The sequence below is a fragment of the Eublepharis macularius genome, chromosome 1 (assembly GCF_028583425.1).
Source record: "Eublepharis macularius isolate TG4126 chromosome 1, MPM_Emac_v1.0, whole genome shotgun sequence".
NCBI lineage: Eukaryota > Metazoa > Chordata > Lepidosauria > Squamata > Eublepharidae > Eublepharis > Eublepharis macularius.
Window position 1 is genome coordinate 199,793,045 of NC_072790.1, and position 20,268 is coordinate 199,813,312.

The following is a 20,268-nucleotide window of genomic DNA, read 5'->3' on the forward strand; positions in this document are numbered from 1 at the left end:
TAGGTAAACTTAATTTTATTAAGAGTCTCAAAATACCTAAGATGGAAGTGACTGGACTTTTTAGCAGCTGCACATTGTGCCGTTTATAAAAATGTAGAGAAGGGGGAGAGGTTGTGTTTACAGTTCAACAGCCAGTTTTGTTTCTCCTCCTCCCAAAGATCTTTGTGCAACATTTTCTAAAGGATGAGCTAGGTTTCACAACCCTATTTGAAATTTGTCATCACTGTGGGGTTTTCAATGACAAAGTGACCCATGATGACTTGAATATCATCCATGGGAACTGGCAGCCAAGACATGATAATCTGTGTGTCTGAGGTTGAACAGTTTTCCACTAGCCCTGGGTGTAATCCAGGTGCTTATATCAAGGTCAAAGAAAACAGCAGACTGTGCGACTCCAAGCAAAGCATGAAACTGTTCATGATAGGAGTTATTCAGCTACATCAGTTATTTCAGAGGATAACAGTTATACATATATGATTTTGGGAATTGTTAGGTACCTGGGAGTCCAATAAGCAGTCAGTAGAGCCCAAGGCAAGAAGCATTCTGTGTGGCAGGCAGCAGGCTGAGTCTGGTAAACAAGTAGTGGAGTCACAGGCAGGAGGCATAATTGTGGTGGGCAGAAGGTCAAGGTCCCATAAACAGGAAATGCAGAGCTAGACTCTTTCCAATTAAAGAGTTGCAAGACCTTAGAAGACAAGTCAAAAACTGCCTTGAGAGGCTCTTTCAGTTATCTGCCTCAGCTGAGTTGCCCTAGACTACAGTTTCCTATTTAGCAACATGTGAAATGGCACTGTAGCTCTCTTCACAGGGCTTGCTTAAGTAAGGTGCTGGGCCCTAGTTCTTAGAGTTTAGGGTTTGAAACAAACACCTCAGTGCCATAAGGGAGCTCAGGGTACAGGGTTGTTCCTTATTTATTTTATTCTCACAACAGTGATATGAGGTGGATAGGCTGAGAGGGAGTTACATGCTTAAGATCATCCAGATAGTTACAATTAGGCATGGGCATGAACAACAAACAACGGACATTGACAAACATGACCTGTTCACGAACATGTTCATTGTTTGTATTGTCTGATCGGTACCTACACAAAAACTCCAATCACCATCCCCGACAGAAAAGAGGCATAATGAAAACATTAGTGGATCGTGCAAGACGGATATGTGAGCCGCACTTGCTAAATGAGGAAATTAATCATCTAAACCACGCACTTCAGGCAAATGGCTACTCCAGAAATGAAATCCGAAGAGCAATCAAACCCAGGATGAAGCAAACAACCAAAGAAAAACAGTCTCCCACAGGAAAAGTGTTTTTGCCATATATCAAAGGAATTACTGATCAGATGGGAAAGCTTATGAAAAAGCATAACCTTCAAGCAGTATTCAGACCCACCCGAAAAATACAACAGATGCTACGATCAGCAAAAGACAGTAGAGACCCCCTAACCTCTGCAGGAGTATACCGTATACCCTGCAGCTGTGGACAAGTTTACATCGGGACCACAAAGCGTAGCATCCAGACAAGAATAAAAGAACATGAAAGACACTGCAGACTTGGACAACCTGAAAAATCAGCAGTGGCTGAACATAGCCTAACTCAAACAGGGCACAGTATCTTATTCCAGGACACCAAAATACTGGACAACACTTCCAACTACTTTGTCAGACTGCACAGGGAAGCCATTGAAATTCACAAGCATAAGCAAAACTTCAACAGGAAAGAAGAAACCTTAAGAATGAACCGAGCATGGTTGCCAGTTCTGAAAAACACCAGGCTAACAAAACATTCTATCCTTGACAATAGCCCTGCAGAGAAGATTAGCACATCAAGTACCAATCCATATGCAAAAGAACCTCCTCAGGATACAGTGAAGCCTCCCGCCATTAGCATTCCACACCCTGGGAAACTCTTACAGGATGACTCAGCTCAACCCCACCCCTCCTGAGTAGATACAAATGACCTACATCTTTTCCACACTGTGACACTGAGAGATCTCTGTCTTTTGGTGCTACACCTCTGAAGATGCCAGCCACAGCTGCTGGCGAAACGTCAGGAACTACAATGCCAAGACCACGGCAATACAGCCCGGAAAACCCACAACAACCATGTTCATTGTTTGTTGTTTGTGGGGGCCAGCAGGCTCTCCTCCAGCCATCAAGATCCCTACCACACCACTCCCAGAAACCTTACCTGAGCAGGCAGCAGGAAAGGTACCAGTAATAAATAATAGCTTGGCCCAGAGCCTGGCAGCAGCCCTGGAACCTGAAGAGGTAGATCCCTATCCCACCACACACAAAGAAAATTCAAGCTCCAATGCACTCTCCCTGTCTCTCTCTCAAAATGCCAACAGCAACTGTCTCTCCCTCACTGTCTGCAAAACCAGAGCCGGGAGCCCCCCTCCCCCCTGCTCTTTGTTTCCTTGTAACCAATTTGGAGCTCCACACTTGAAAGGAAGACCTGCCTATCAAGCTAAATTGGGCTTAGATTGGGGTTTCCAGGGCAACAGCAGGAGTTCAGACAGAGTTCAGGCAGTCCCTGCCTCCAGTTGCCAAGGGAATTGATTGCAGGTGCCAGATTGTCTGGTTTGACAAACAGCAATGAATGAGGCTTGCGATGACCACCTGTTCATTTAGAATTGGGCCTCACGAACAACTTGTTCGCGAACAGCAGGGCCGTTTCCACACGGCTTAACTTATTCTGCAAAATAGCGAAATCTCGCATGAAATCTCACGAGAAGATGCTGTTATCGCAGGGGTGGCCAAATGGCGGCTCGCGAGCCGCATGCGGCTCTTCAAGTCTTATTTGGCGGCTCCCGGAGGCTTGCAAGTTCACTCCTCCCCCAGGCTCCTTTAAGGGGCAGAGCCGACCAGCCGCTCACCCGATCTATGCACCCAGCGTGCTTCCCCTTTCCCAACGCTGGAGCAACGAAGGGGCGGGCCAGGGCTGAGGACAGCCCACCCCTCCTCGCCTTGCCGGGCACTCCTCTGCAGGCGCCGAGTTTTGCCGGCCCCGCGCTTGCAGCGAGCGCCTGGTAAGGGCAGTTGGGGGGAAGGGGAAAGAGAGGAGTGAAGATGTGACGAGGAAGCGCCAAGGCAGAGGTGGCCCAGGACTTCCTGCTTTCTGGCTTACTCCCAAGAAGGCAAGTGCGCAGCTGCTGAGAGCCGCTCACGGCATGAAGCACAGCCTGCGCCAGGGGCTTTTGCATGGGCGGAAGCCTTGTTAGTTGCACGGAGGACTGGCACACCCATAAGTGTGTGCAGGACAGCTGAGATGGATGAGCAGGGAATGTGTTTGCTTCAGAGGACATGTGCTTGCTTTAAGATTGTGTGGCTCTGCTTTTGTGATCCTTCCTTCCTTGATTTTTCTTTCTTCCCTCCTTCCTTCCTTCCTTCCTTCCTCTTTCCTTCTTTCCATTTCTTTCTTCTTTCCATCTTTCTTTTTTTTCCTTCCTCTTTCTTCCTTTCTCTTCTTTCCTTCCTTCCTTCCATATATTTCCATACCTTTCCATATCTTCCTTCCTTCCTTTTCCATATCTTCCTTCCTTTCCTTTCTTTCTTTCCTTCCTTCCATGTCTTCGTTCCTTCCTCTTCTTTCCATATCTTTTCATACCTTTCAAAATCTTTCCCTTCCTTTCTCTTTACTTCTTTTAATATCTTTCCATATCTTTCCATGTCTTCCTTCCTTTCGTGTATTTCTTTCCTTCTTTCCCTTCCCTTCTTCCTTCCTCTTTACTTCTTTCCGTATCCTTCTATGCCTTCCTTTCCTTCCTTCTTTCCATGCCTTCTTTCCTTATCTTTCTTTCCTTTTTTATCCTTCCTTCTTTCCATATCTTATTTCTTTTTTGTCTTTTCCTTCCTTCTTTCCATGTCTGTCTTTTTCTTCCTTTCCATCTTTCCATGTCTTTCCCTCCCTCCCTTTCCTTTTTTCCTTCCTTCTTTCTTTCCATGTATTTCCTATTTTCAATAAAACATTAGGGTTGCCAATTCCAACTTAAAAAATACCTGGAGTCTTTAGCCGGAATACTTTAGAGGTGGTGCCTTGCAAGGATGACATCACTTTTTGTGATGTCACTTCCAGGTCAAAGGTTTTTGTGATGTCACTTCCAGGTCAAAGGTTAGGTGGTAGTCCTTCCCAAGCTCCACCCCTTCTGATGATGTCACTTCCAGCATACTGTGCCCAAACCCCACCCCTTCCTGTGATGTCATTTCAGGGCACTCCCCCAAACCCGCCTCTTCCTCTGAAGTCACTTCAATGCATCATGTCTTGTGGCTCTCAAACATCTCAGGTTTATTCTGTGTGGCTCTTGCATTAAGCAAGTGTGGCCACCCCTGTGTTATCGCATCTTCTTGCGCGATAACAGCATCTTCTCACGTGATAACAGCATCTTCTTGCGAAATTTCATGCGAGATTTTGCTTTTTTGCAGAATAAGGTAAGCCGTGTGGAAACGGCCCAGATTGGATTTCACTTAATGTGTTAGTTTTTATTCTGTTATTATTTGTACTGATGATTGTTTTAATTATCTTTTATATGCAATAAATGCTAGTAATGTGTCATATTGTACTGTGTCATATTGTAACAAATTGGTATCCTGTATTCCACAAGCAGCTGTAACAAGAAGCATAATAATGACAGTAAAAAAGGACTGACATAGCTGTGAAACCACCATCCCTACAGAATACCGAGATACGAGAGAGGAGCACATTGCTTCTGTTTTGCTCCATCATTGGTGTGCAGCTCCATTATGTGTTGGGTTCCACTTGGGTGTCTTCCAACAAGAAAGAGTATTTTGGAAAGCTAAATGATTTTTTATCAACTTATTGATTTTTATCAACACCGCAAGAGCACTGTGCAACATAGAAACAAGATAAGGGAGGAAAAATCAAAACAAACCCCTTATGTGTCAAGACAGGTTTCCCCCATAGTTCTTAATAATTTTTAAACCTCTTGTAGTTAAGAAAAAGTTCAATTAACTTTACAGAGTCTAATAGACCCAATTAAATGTTGTTTATGAAAAAATAAGATAACATTTGGTATTAGATAGGATTCTGATTCTCCTGCTCTTTCAAGAGGTACTTCCATTCATGCAAGATTTCCACCACTTCCCTCATTGCAGACTTCCATGTTGTTCACCATGCTGTTCCCAAAGGTCCAGAGCCTGCTAGGAGCTACATTTTGGAGAGTGCCACAGGAAGGCTAAAACTTCTGTCAAGATGAGAAAGGGCTTTCTCAGCCCTGAGACCAAAACTTTCGAACTCTATCACCAAGAAAATTAATCTGATTCCCTCTATTGTTGTCTTCCACTATCGAGTGAAGACTTCTTTGTTTTGTTTAGCATCCCCCCAATAACTGTTATTGACCTCTTTCTAGGTTTTTGGTGTTGTGTCTGTTTATATTTTTAATTGTATTGTGTATATATTTTATTTTAAATATTTTAAATGTTGAAATGGTTTATTATTTGATGTTTGCTACCTTGGAGACTTTATTTGGGTGGAAAGGTTGGGTAGAAATATTTTAAATAAATAGTAAATAAATTTAGAAACTCTCAAGTTGTAAAAGAATTACCATGAGAAGAGGGTGGTTGAAAACTCACAGGAAGTTACCCTCTAATGCGGAATAATTCATGAACAATGAAGCAGCACACTACAGAGGGAATTTTTAAAATATATTTTAATATTCTTTTGGAGTCAGTTTCAGGTGGGATTTAATCAGGGTTATCTATGCACTTATCACTATCAGGTTAGATTACTGGAGTGCAATGTACGTGAACACGAGTCTAGTTGAATCTTAAAGAGTATTAAAAATTATTCCAGCATAAGCTTTTGTGAATCAGAGCTCACTTAATCCATCAGAGTGAACATATATGTGCATTTGTGTGAATTTGTATTGTATTATTTGCGGAATGTTTTAATTTTTACTGAGACCCAGTTTGGTGTAGTGGTTAAGAGCATGGGACTCTGATCTGGAGAACCAGGTTTGATTCCCCACTCCTCCACTTGAACCTGGCTGGGTGACCTTGGGCTAGTCACAGCTCTCTGGAGCTTTCTCAGCCCCACCCACCTCACAGGGTGTTTTGTTGTAGGGATAATAATGACATACTTTGTAAACCGCTCTGAGTGGGTGTTAAGTCATCCTGAAGGGCGGTATATAAATCGAATGTTGTTGTTGTTGTTATTACTGACTGCAAGTCTATACTGTTCATAATTAATGGTTTATCATTAATGGTTTATCATTATTGTTTTTATGTCTGAGGAATTAGAATGTGTTATTATAGAGCTAGTGTGGCGTGGTAAGATCCATTGTTTTATAGTGGTGAGAGGGAGATCCAGGTTCAAATCCCCACTCTGCCATTGAAGTTTGCTGGGTTGCCAGTCATATCCTGTTAGCCTCACCTACCTCATGGAGTCAGTGTCAAAAAAGAGGAGAGGAAAATGATGTAAGCTATTTTGAGTCCCCATTGGGGAGAAAGTAAAATAAAATACATAAATATAGATTTGTATAATTTTATTATTTTAGAGATTTTTAAATTTATTGCTATTTATTGTCACAAAAGGGCGGTCTGTCTGAAAACTGAAAAACATGTTTTAAATATTTTTATATTTTAATTTTTTTCAGAACACCAAGAGCTGTTTGGAACAAATTTCTTAGAAAAATATGTTGCAGAAGAGTATAAAACTCCTTCAAAATGAATCACTCACATACCAAAAAAAACCCATTTTGGGCACACAAAAGAATTAATTCTTAAAAGTAATATAAATTTTTATATTACACAAGAATGTAACCATGTTCTTCTGTCCTGAGCCTCAGTCAGAAAGGTGAAATATAAATGAAAAAAAAGTAACTTTGCTACATAAAAAAAAAAAAACCAGGCAACTTTGGATGGAGTGGGGAGGGTACACTTGTTCTGTATCAGTGATCCCTAGAGTGATGCGCCTGCTGAAATGTTTCCTGGTGGCTTCCTTCTTTCCCAAAACACCTCTTCTTTAAAGTATCCGTTTCATTTTTACTAGAACCACAACTAAAAACTCTGTTTTGATTCAATATATCAGTCAATACGCTGAGTGAATAATTCCCACTTTCATAGTTCTGTTTTGCACCATTTTTCAGAATTCTCATCCCAATTTTAAAAAATCCCCCCTCCCCACTACCAATGGGTGGCTAACCTCATAGTTGCAGAATGTTTTGAAGAAATAGATAAATAATTTGTGTAGGTCATTGCATCCAGAATTGTGTAGCGTTTACTTTTTTCAACAGCTCTAACATTAGGGATTCAGATGAAGATGTCTTTGAAAAGGCAGGAAGTCTCAGTTAATACCTAGACGTTATTTACCCAGTTATTCATCTTCATGATGTCTGCAGTTTTCTAAGAATGGACAGTACCAGTACAGAAAGAAGGTGGGCAAAACTCCATGTCTGAATGCTCCTTGCATAAAAAGAAGCTTCTTTCACATAGAATGCTATTATCTCAGAGAGAAAGTTTAATATAATCAAGTATTCTACGTGTTAGGTTTCCCAGGTGCAGAGAATTCATTGTGTGGTATAAAACATTCAAATATGGATTGTGCACCTGTATGCAAAAGTAACGCATTCCAAAAAGTACTGTGCAATATGTTATTTCTGGACATCTGAATGTGCCTTAGAGGCACGTCTTGTACACTGAGACCTGCCACCAAGAAGACTTGCTTGAATCTTCTATCCTGAAGTCTGGTTATATTAATTACAACCACTAAGAGCAAGCTCTTTATTTCAACCAGAAGGTGGCAGATGCAAAACAGGCATATGTTAACTTTGATACCAGCTACAAGACTAATAAAATCAAACAAATCTCAGTTTGCGAAACATTAGCTCTATGCTTGCATCAGTGAGGAGGATCTTTGTTTTTAGAACTTAAGCCTTATTCTTTATAGCTACTGTGGCCTAGGATATTGCTGACTGGGATGGTTTAAAACTAAAAAAGGAACAATTCATCATGTACATTTGAACTGAGTCTGGAGTCTGGACCTAGTAATTCCTCCAAAACAGCAGGTTGGGGACAACAGACAATGTGAGTGACTCCTTTTTATCCTTGGGATCCTGCACCTTCATGCAGAAGTATTAAATTCCAAGAAGGACTTACAGTGTGTGCAATTTCTGGATATTAGAATGAGTATCTGAATTACTCTTTTCCACAGCCAAAGCAGATCTTTGTCTTTGTCTTTCAACTGAGAAAGGGTGCTGAAAAAGAATAGTCTCTAGAAGAGCACAAGACTAGATTCTTGCAAAGTCAACAAAAATGTTTTGAACCACAAATGATACTTCATCAGGGGAACTGTACTTGTAGTCTTGGATTGGCAGGATGTAGATCAAGTTACCAGAAAATAATGGACCAAAACAACAACTTAATCCCAAATATTTCATTAACATGTTTCTGATCTTGGTTTTGTAGTATTATACCACCCCCCCACCAATATTTAGACATTCTAAAAAGAGGGTAAGAACTAACAAGCTCTCAGAAGGCTGCAGGTGACACTGGAAATTCATATCACCTTCAACATGTTTTATTTCGGTGATAATAATCAGACCTTTTAAAATAAATTGAACATTTTAGGGTTCTTATTTGTCTTCATGGGATCTGTTTCTGTGGAATGAAGGACTACCGATGGTCCTTGCAGCTAGTAAGTCAACTGCCAGCTGCCATTGCTGTTTCAGGATCCTCAAAAAAAAATCAAATAAGAGCTAACAACCCTACCAACTTACCTTTACCTAATTTTCACTGTTGTAACCTAAGTTTCCACGGAAACAGGGTTGAAAAAGCCGCCAGTAACCAGCAGGCAGCCAGCAGCTGAGAGTGAGAACTCTCCTTTGTCACTTTCCACTAGTGGATGCACGCTGAGCACTGAAAGTGCCAGTTTGCAAAGCCACCTAGGCTTCTAAAATTTGCTCCCCATTTATAGTTTAAATGGGGTGAAAGTATTGTGTGTTGGGGGTAGGGAAATGATTAAATTAACCTACTGTTTTTCTCCCTTGGATTGGTACAATACATTCCAGGAGGGTAAATTGGTGAATGAGTTCTGTTTTATTTGGTTAGTCAGATATTTTGCAGAACTAAATATCAAGAACCAGTCAGATTTCTCTCCCCCACACACATTATGTTACAGACTTTTATATAGTTATGTGTATGTATGTATGTGCGTTTGTACAGCATCAGGTTTTTTCCCAAGAACTATAAAGACGGATCTCCTTTTAATAAGAATAAAGAGAATAAGTAAATAACAAGCATGAAACACATTATAAGAATGCAGAAGACTTTTAACCGGGAGTAGCTTTCTTGCCAATGGAGGAATGAATTTTTCTGGTCAAGTTGCATACAACACTGAAATAAACGCATACAAACTGGCAAATAGTAACACACTCTTACCCTTTGTAAAATCCAACTCTATGACTGGAAGAAAAGTTACTTACTTTCATAATGAGCCAAAAACAAAACAAAACAGCAGACTGCATAGGAAAAACAAATGTGGCAATCTGGATCAATAAATATTAGTAATTTTTATAAACCGTTTATAGTTTTCAAAAAAAATAAAATAGTAAAACAGTGTCTCTTTTTGAAGGGACTTGCCAATGTTTTGGATCTTAGAATTAAATACTATCAAATGGGATACAATTTTAAGTTATGTAAGTCAAAATGGTTGGCATAGAAGTTAAGCATGTGCATTCTTTCACCCTGTCCCTCCTCCCACAAGGCCAAGAGTCACTTCATCACTGAGAAACTCAGCTGATTTGCCTGTCAAGTAGAACTGAGAGCCAGGAAGGAATGCTTTTTTAGTTTGTGAATGTCTACTGCAGTACGCAGTTCAGTATGCCATAGGCTGATTTCACTGTATTCATATTCATTTAATGAACAGGTGTAAAGGAGTAAAATCTGTAGCCCTTTCTTATGTACTAGTTCCTAGAAAATCACTGTTAACAGCTGCCATTGTCTATATAAAGGTATTTTGTCAAGATCTAAACTGCAAAGTAAATGTTGCATATGTACTTCAAACTACTTCTTTATCTGTTCTTTTTATAATTTCTTTTTTATGGGGAGAAAACCCTCCTATGCCAAGAAAGTGTAAGCATTTTCTTTTTTAAAAAAAAGAAATGCAAAAGCTGAAAACATGTAAGTCTAAATTTAAAACTCTTTTTTCTCTCTCTCTCTCTCTAGCATTTTACGATGGGATAATGAGACAGATGTCTCTCAACTGGAAGGACATTTTGACATTGTTATGTGTGCTGACTGGTAAGTACATAAAAATCATAAAACTCATGTTAGAAAAAATAGCTTTGCTGGAGTAATTGTGCTGCGTTGCTGGCTGATGGCTAAGCAAAGTCAACAAATGAGGCACAAAGCCACCTTAACCTCAACAAATTAATATTCATCTCCATGTGACAGTTATAAGGTAGTCTTCTATCACACAGTAACTTCTACCACATTATTTCCCAAAGATTGATTTTGAGAAGCATTTCCATTTTCTGGAATTGCCTCTGTTTCATGCTTGACGTATCAGTAAATGGACGACTTAGGCAAATTGCAAATAATTATGGCTCAGTGAGGAACAGTCTGGAGAAAAGGGAGTTTATCAACACAAACAGCTCAATTAGCTTACTTCTTAGGAAAGATCTGACTATTGATATAAGAGGATGTATATTCTGTGCGCCCCTGTAAATCTTTGGGGGATATTTTTTTCAGTTTCTTAAATATGCCAGACAAAAGTAATAATATGCATACTCCGAGTGATATTCAGATGTTTGAATTAATAGTAAATTAATTGTAATAAAAAGAATTTGGAAGGAAAAAAACATACATATGATTGACTGACAAGTTACAGAATAGTGTTCCAATGTGTATATTTAAGAATCTCAGTAGACTTGGCTGCTGGTATAAATGGCATTTTTAATTCAGCTGACTTGCCCAGTTGTGTACAATATGGTGATTTCAGAGTATAGGACTTCGAAAATGAATAAAAAATTGCAATTGCAATTGTAATTTCTATGAGGTTTTGAAGTATATTTAAATATATTTTTGTAAAAAGATGATTTCATATAAATATAGAAACTCAGCTTCGCTAACTGTTTCTTATCAGACAAGAGGTGTGAACCGGATTGGGATATGGATAGCATACCGAAAAAAAGGCATACATAATTGTTATATAGGCCTGCTGTACAAAAAATATTCTGCAGGGTAGTTTAATCTATGTGTCTTCTGAAATCTGAATCATTAAAAGAAGCAATAAACTACCAATTACATGTTTAAAAGGTTAGACTGATTTCTCATGAGCTGTACTTTCATTACTTTTAAGAAAAAATGATTGTATTAATGGAAATTTTCTGTTTCTGTTGAATGCCTTTGAAGACATATTTCTTTGTTCTTTCCTCCCATGCTTTATAAGTTAACCATGAGTCTGATAGGGCTCCATTTCCCATTGCATTTCCTTTCTGAAAACTTTGTTACCAAAAAGGACAGACATGGGTTTCTAACTAATCGCTGATAATGTGCCTCAGAGATGCATCATCTGATTAAAATAAGGAGCTAAACAACACCATATGATTTCAGCAAGTAATTTAGTAAATGCCTTCCTCACCAAATATTAGAATGGATACTCCAGGTTTCATTGCACAGATGAAGTTAATGCTGGACAGGATTAGATCAGATTAAGTATGAAAGTCAGATCAGAGTGCTGGCGGACATGAGCAGGAGGGCAGCAGTCTTCTCGGAGGCTTAGACAGGGCTCGCATATGGATGTTCTCCAGATTATATGGGTGAAGCAAGGTCTTGCCAAGAGATTTAGAGTTAAATTTGTTCTTCGCACAAATATCAAAACAACCTGGCCGTGCCATCTCTTATATTCCTAATACTCACACCATGTTATCCTATTTGTACTGTGAAGAGTAGCAGGGAGCAAGCTTTGAGTGGCATATTTGTTCCTTTTTATTCTTGCCTAATATTCCTCTCATCTTATAGGTAAATTCATAGGCATGTGGATATTTGTATAATTGTTTCTTTAGAAGATAAAAGAATTAAGCATAAGTTAAATAAACATTCATTTGCAGAATTTACATTGACAGAAATATAAACATAAATCATTTTTCATACACGGCCAAGTAACATTTATGTACAACACTGATATTTTTTAAAATAAACAAATTACTGTGATTTGTGTATCCTTGCAGTAAAATGAAAGTGTTTGACAATGTTTGTTTACTTAATATAAATGAATTTTCTGTTAGTTTTCTGCTTTTCATTTTGAAAACTGTTCATTTGCTAACTTTTTACAACAGGATATGCTGTGTGAATTGATAGGCCACATACATGTTGCATTCCTTAAAGATTAACACTGGGTTATACTTCGGTTTGTAGTTTTATTTGACAGATAATAATTGTAATACATTCTGTTGGGTTCTACATTCAAAATGAATTAGATGTGATGGGTTAGCAACCGGCACTTAACAATATTATCCAGATCACTGTCATTCACTAGAATCTAGGATAAGAACAAAGCAGAAGTTTTAGTTCAAATGTTAAGTAAAATAATAAATTTTTGTTGCACTGTTTCTAATAAGTGTGGCATTATCTGAGTCTCTAAATAGCAAACCAGTAGCACTACTTAATTCCATTTATAAGAAAACAAGTTCCATTCATAAGCGTATTCCAAACTCACACTGAGATTCAGCTAAAAATGCAATGATTACAAAGAGCAGTGCTATGTTTATACTCTTAAATCATACATATATTTGCATTCAGTCTTTGGAACACCTTGTGTGCAGGGGTGGAGAATACATTAATAGAGTGTAGTACTAGATATCTCAGTGAAATAAATCAGTTCGGTTGTAAAATAAATAAGAAGCAAACTGATATAGCTGGTCATTAAACCATTAGGAATGGGTAAAGTTTTTTACAATTGAAAATAATTTAATGGTGAAACAATTCCAGAATAGACAATTTTAAGGCAATATTAAGAAAAAAATATTTTTATATGGGTACATTGTGCACAGACTGGAGGTATCAATGAAAAAAAATACAGAGTAGCATAGAAGGAAGACTAACCTCTAGGGCAAGTTGACGCGTTCATTAGGAAATAGAGCAAATGTGGGAAAGACATGCTGTTCCTCTAATTGCTGCATAAAAGATAGTGATTGTAGTAAATTATTCATGTTAAAAGTTTTAAACAGTTCAGTTATCAAGTGGTAGCTGCAGTTGTCACAGGACAAATACAATAACCCTTATACTACTAACCTATGGATTGCCTTAACTGCAGCAGCCCAAGCCCTGAATAAGAGTTAGGTCACTGGAGCAGCATGTTTATTATATGCCATTTGAATGGGCAAAGAGCTGGCCACCTGTCCTCTGCTTACCGAGGTGCCCCATTTCTTTCCCCTTTTGTATATGGCATGCTCAGGTTTACGTCAGTCTCTGCAGTTCCTATGGGCCATAAAGACTCGCCAGAACCTGTGGGGAACAGGGGATTTTGCTTTGCCTGATGCTCTTCAGACTTGGTTCAATGGACCTTTTGTGCCAGATATGTCAATCAGCCCCACCAAAGCTATTACTACTACCAAAGAGAATTACTGTACCAATATTGGGGTCCTGGCCCCACCTCTAAGCCTCTGCCTCAGTGGATGGCCATTGCTGCCATCCATAGCAAATCATTTTTATATTTTGTGTCTTATAAATAGTTGTCCATAGAATATATTAAATATGTGTCTTCCATATGACCCCCTAGATACTGGAATCACAAGTGCTTTTACGGCTGAGAGAACAGCAACTGAAGAGGTTTATTAGAGGGAGTAAAATGATGCTACAGTACAATAGAATGAAGGTTCTCCTTCAAAGTTGTTGCAAGCAAAAAGTTGATGGTATCCAGCTTTTAAAAGAACAAAGCCATCTGAAAGGCAAAGATAAGTTTGTGGCAGGGGTGGGGGGATCAATTGGATTTTACCCAAGAAACGTATCTCTATCTTTGATTTTTGTGTGGTTGGCAGATATACATTTATTTCAGGCATCAGTCCATCCATTTATAGAGAAGTATAGCTTCAAATCCTACAATCCCACTTCTGAATTCCTTTCAAAGGGCACAGTGAAATCAGCAGCAACTGTGTATTGTCAAAGTATGCATGACAGACCACACCAATGTGTGCAAGAGCTTGTTGAGTTTAGAGTAATAACATTGTTCATTGTAGATCTAGTTGCTTCCACTCATTTTCAAGGAAATCTGATGGTGTGGAAGGAAGGAATTTTCCTCCCTAATAAATGTGTTTTAGTGCATGACAGCTTTGCTATTTATTCAAGCTCTACAAAACTGTAAATGATGGTGAACAGCACTGAATGACTGGAAATCATGTCTGAAGCACCAGCTATGAAACTGTGATACTTGGCTGCTACATTACAAGCAAAATAAAAAGATTTGACATGATAGCTTATAAAATATATACATGTATCCATGTTCTAGTGATGCTTGTAATAGTTCATAGACACAAAGAATTTGGGGTTCCTCGGAGAATGCTTTTTTAAAATTGTCTTTTCTATCATGCCTGTTCTGCAATTTAGGTGGACAACTGGCATATCTTCTCCAGATGTTGCTCTTTCATGTCTGCATGTCCACACGTGCACACACACATACATATATGGAGCCTTCTTACTACCCTTCCTTCTGCTTTTGCTAAGAATTCCACATATTTTGCAGAGCCATTGGAGTAGCTGTTTTAACAATCAGTCACTGGGTCTTTTGTTGGTGGACCCAATGCTTCAATAGGAAATGCAATCTTACATGAAAGAGGATGGCAGGCCTATGTGTTCTCCTCATCAGCCATCACTGCCTTTTTGGTCTTTCTTGTCCTATAGATACATTAACTGACTTGTTCATTTTAGCACAGGATGAATAGTATCCCATTTTAAAAGCTAAGCCACACTAGTAGGTGGGAAGGGACAAAGAGTTGGATTGACTATATGAAAGTTGTGTGGGCCGTGGTTGTCGTAAGGAGCAGAACTTGGTGACACTTTGTGAAAAAGCTTCCTGGATCCCACCACAAATTTTAAAAACTTAATAACCAGGGCTCATTTCGAGGGGGAACGTGCTGGAACACAGTTCCGGCAGTTCCCCAAAGAGGTCACGTCAGGTGGCCCCGCCCACCTGACTCTCAGCCATTTGGGGCCCATTTTGTCCTGGATTGGGGCCGAAACGGCCCGGATCGGGCCTCTGATGGGTGGTGGATCATGCTCCTGTTCAGCAGCGGCTCAATCCTGACCATTTTGGGCCCCTTTTTGCCATTTTGGGCCCAGTTTTGGCCCTGAATGGCCAGGACTGGGTCCAAAGCAGCCAGGATAGATGATGTCAGGGAGTATGGCATATGCAAATCAGTTATGCTAATGACACATTTCTGGTGATGTCAAGGGGTGTGGCATATGCTAATGAGTTATGCTAATGTGTTATGCTAATGAGTTATTTCAGCTCTTTTTCCATAAAATGACCCCAGTTAATAACTATGTACCATGGAACTAGAAATAAGGGAGGGGGGTTACTGCAAAAATGACAACTGTGAGTGCAGGTCTTTCATGAAAGAGTTAGTGTTCTGGACTGTGCCGCAGCTTATTAGTCTGGAATTACATTATTGTATTATCCTGATTTCTGAAATCCCAGCTATCTAAATAAAAGCCATGAATCACTATTAGCTATTCATTCTTATTGCACAGAGAAACGTTTCTGGATGAGGCTTGCGGAGGGGAAATGGTTACATGCTTCAGAGTTTGGTTTTTGTTTGTTAAACAAGTGCATGAGCATGAAGGAATTTAGACCTCCATGTCTCCTTCATAGCACTGTGTAAACATATGTAATTAGCCTTGTACTTATCTGCATTAGTATCATTAGAACTGAAACCCCTTTTTAATCTGGATTCTCTTCTCTTCTCAATGTCAGCCTGTTTCTGGACCAGTACAGAGCTAGCCTTGTGGATGCAATAAAGAGATTACTCCAGCCCAGTGTAAGTATGTTTCTATTTTCTCCTGAACATGGGCTTCAGAATAATTAGTCTGTGCACAATGATTGAGAGAGTAATGGAATGGCAGGATTAATGTCATGTAATACTTTAATACTTATTATGTCCAACTTCAATTGAGTCTTCTAATCTATCAGATTCCTTCCTAATCATAAACTAGGAAACTTCTTATACTTGGCCTTCTGATAAGGAACACAGTGGGTAGTAAAATAAATGAAACCGCTTCAAAGATAGTGTGAGATTATTTTTATCAAAGCGTTTCTTGAGTATTTCCTTTGATAACAATGTCTTCATATTAAAGTAAAATTCTGATATTGAAAGTTATGTTGGCTTCTGTCATTTGTAATCCCTTCAATGGTAACCTTTGTCATTGTGTGTTTATTTAATGTAAAGTGCCAGTTTTTTGTATTCCTTTCAATGCTGCTTTATAGTAAATGAATAAAACCCTAAGATTGATCCACAGCCTAACATTGTGGTTGTTTTATTTTCCTTTTTGCCTCTCTCGGTTTTAATATAATAAGCCAAGTACTTACAAATTACAAACTGTGGCTTACTACATTAAAAAAGAGAGAGCACACAGTAAATTATTTAAAACATATGCCAGTTCTGCATTTATATATGCCAGAATTGGGTATTTTATATATAAGACTTGCAGTCCAGTCCTATGGATAATTGATATTTGGGAAGTTATTCCCACAGGGTCTTATTCAATGGGGCTTTCCCCCAAATTTATTTCTTTTTTTACCAATTTCTAAGGTGGCCTTTTAGCATTTCAAAGCACTGTACAACAAAGTTGCAATACAATGTCAATAAAAGCAATATTACCAATACAACCTTAAAACAATATAGTGGACTGGATAGAACAATTCATCAGCAGGTAGTGTTGGCAGAAACAGATCTTGATTGCCTCATAGCAGCAGTCCTTTCACATGATGGGAAAAATTATTCCTGGGTTCCTGGGACCCGTGTGAACTAAAAGCCTCTTGGGATTGGGGCTGTGCTAAGGGGGGAGGGAGGGTGAAATCACCCACTTCTCCCTGTTCTATCAGCACAACTCCTCTGTGCTTTTACCCCTTCCCCTCCTCAGTGCAACCTGCTGACCTTCCACATGGGTCCCATGACCCTGGGAATCAACGTTCCAAAGGATGGAAAGGACTGCTGGAGGAGGGAAGCAAAGAGCTACACATGGACCACACCCATAATTTAATTTTTTATTCTATCTCCAAAGGGTCAGGGCCAGCAACAATGCTTAAAGACAAGGCACCTGGACATAAAACATAATAGGTTTACCCCTTAAAGTATGATCTGCTCATCCCTGACTATGAAATACTTGTCTTAATAAAATCAAAAAGAGTCCAGTAGCATCTTTAAGACTAACCAACTTTATTGTAACATAAGCTTTCAAGAATCACAGTTCTCTTCGTCAGATGCATGGAGGGCAAGAAGAAACTGGTCAGATATATAGGTGGAGAGGGGAGGGAGGAGTAGATGCAAACAGTAGCTTCTGATATGGAGATCAGTTTGCTTCTGTTAAGGAAGTCAGTTACTTCTGATAATGAGATAACCATTCATAGTCTCTATTCAATCCCAGCGTGATGGAGTCAAATTTACATATGAATTCCAATTCAGCAGCTTCCCGTTGGATTCTGTTTTTGAAAAGTTTCTGTTGAACTACACTGACCTTTAAGTCCTTGATGGAGTGTCCTGGTAGATTGAAGTGTTCTCCCACTGGTTTCTGGATATTGCCATTTTTAATGTCAGATTTGTGTCCATTTATTCTTTTGCACAGAGGTTGGCTGGTTTGTCCAATGTACAGAGCTGATGGACATTGTTGGCACATGAGGGCATATATCACATTGGAGGATGAGCAGTTGTAAGAGCCAGAGACAGTGTAGTTGACGCCATTGGGTCCTGTAATTGTATCTCCTGGGTAGATATAAGGGCAGAGCTGGCATCTGGGTCTGTTGCAGGGCCTAGTACCTGTGCTGGTGACTCTGCTAGCCGATTCATGATTGTAAGTGAGAAGTCGTTTCAGGTTGGGGGGCTGTCTGTAGGCAAGAAGAGGTCTTCCACCCAGGGCTTCTGAGAGAGAGACATCATTTTCCAGAATGGGTTGTAGATCACTGATGATATGTTGGATGGATTTGAGCTGGGAACTATAGGTGACAACCAGTGGTGTTCTGTTGTTAGTTCCTTTAGGTTTGTCCTGGAGCAGGCTGTTTCTGGGTACTAGTCTGGCCCTGTCAATTTGTTTCCTCACTTCGTATGGTGGTCTGTGGGTTTCCAGTATAAGGTGGTATTTTTCCGTCCATTATGTAGTTGTACAGTGGTGTCCAGGAAGTGTACCTGTTGTGTAGAGTGGTCCAGGCTCAGGTTGATAGTAGGGTGAAAGTTGTTGAAGTCCTGATGAAATCTCTCAAGGGCTTCCTTCCCATGGGTCCAAATGATGAAGAAGTCATCCAAGAATCTTAAATATAGTACTGGTTTCAGTGGATGGGAGCTGGGGAAGCGTTGCTCCAAGTCCTCCATGAATACCGGAAACCCACAGACTGATACTCATATCTACATGCCTCCAGCTACCACCCTAAACTTACCACTCGGTCAATTGTCTACAGCCAAGCCTTATGTTACAATCGTATCTGCTCCAATGCTCTTTTATCGGGACTCCCACTTAAGAGATTTACAACAAGCATTTTTGGGACTACAGTACCCACCAAATTTGACTCCGTCATGCTGGGATTGAATAGAGACTATGAATGGTTATCTCATTATCAGAAGTAACTGACTTCCTTAACAGAAGCAAACTGATCTCCATATCAGAAGCTACTGTTTGCATCTACTCCTCCCTCCCCTCTCCACCTATATATCTGACCAGTTTCTTCTTGCCCTCTATGCATCTGACGAAGAGAACTGTGATTCTCAAAAGCTTATGCTACAATAAAGTTGGTTAGTCTTAAAGGTGCTACTGGACTCTTTTTGATTTTGCTGCTACAGACTAACACAGCTAACTCCTCTTGTCTTAATAAAAATGTCTTGCTTTACAAGACAGTTTTTAGAGGAAGGATTAGACACATATTCACAGTCTGTCTTTTGTGAAGAATGACACTGCTATCTCTGCTGGCAATGTACCTGGCTACCTATAGTTGAAAAGCCAGGATAGCCATGAATGCAGTTTACCTAGCTAACCTGAAAGGCCCAGACTAGCAGGCTGCTGGTTTCAGTAGGACTGAGGACAAGTGGAAGTACTGGAAACAAATTCACATTGATTAACACGGTTGTGTGGCTCCATTGTTGCCTCTTAGTTTCACTCCATTTGTTTTCCCATGTGATTTCTCTGTATATTATTAATCCTTGAAACACTTGTGGGATGTCCATTATAGACTTAATCTATAATCTTAATCTCTCAGTACTACAGAACTGTGGCTAGATAATGTCCTTACTCCAGACTACCCTCTGCAATTAGACAACAGTCCATTGTTCCCAAAAGGTCTTTACTGAAGAATTAGTTCATTATAGTCCACTAGCCTGAATACAATATTCAGGATGGTACATATGCATTGTTACCAATGACAGGCAAAGCATGAGGTACAAAGTAACAGATCACAGCAGGCCCAACCTCCCCCCACAGTTCTCAAAACAACCCCTTTGAAGTTAGGAGAGCGAAAGTTTCCCAAGGCCGGTTCTTGGTGGAACATCGGTAGCCAAAACAATCCTTTTCTGTGAGACAGCTGCCTGGGAACCTTGGCACCTGTGAAGAGAGCACTTAAATACTGAAAGGATTAAAAATGGAGTCGGTTAAGCAAAGGCATACAAGAAAGCATTCTGGACCTGACATTCTGTCCCCCCTAAGATGCTCCCCCCCCAGGTTTATGTGGGTAGCGAGAGTGGAATGCTTTAACTAATCTAGGAGCATGAACATGTACAGAATTTACCCACTCATCAAACCCAGAATCAAAGTCCTTCCATCTAATGAGGTAAAACAGCTGATTTCTTTTTATTTTAGAGTCTAATATTTGTTGAACTTCATAGTGGGTTTGATCATCGATTAAGGTTGGGATTGGAGGGGCATGGGTGTGCCACTGGTTTGCAGGGGGAGCTTTTTTCAGCAAGCTGACATGGAAGGTATCATGCACGTGGCGTAAGTTCTTTGGTAAATCTAAGGCAACCGTCACTTTGTTGATTACTTTGCGAACAGGAAAAGGTCCTAGGAACTTTAATGCTAGCTTGCGGCTGGTTTGGGTTACTTTTAGATTCTTTGTAGAAA

The 20,268-nt window shown here is 39.7% G+C and overlaps 1 protein-coding gene across 1 annotated transcript in view; it reads left to right on the top strand.

Annotated features, from left to right (window-relative positions):
* Window positions 1-20,268, top strand: part of CAMKMT (calmodulin-lysine N-methyltransferase) — a 457,417-nt gene that overhangs the window by 414,986 nt on the left and 22,163 nt on the right. The window contains exons 8-9 of the mRNA XM_054983651.1: window positions 10,180-10,254; window positions 15,926-15,989. Coding sequence (XP_054839626.1) covers window positions 10,180-10,254; window positions 15,926-15,989 — 139 coding nt within the window. The remainder of the gene's footprint in view (window positions 1-10,179; window positions 10,255-15,925; window positions 15,990-20,268) is intronic.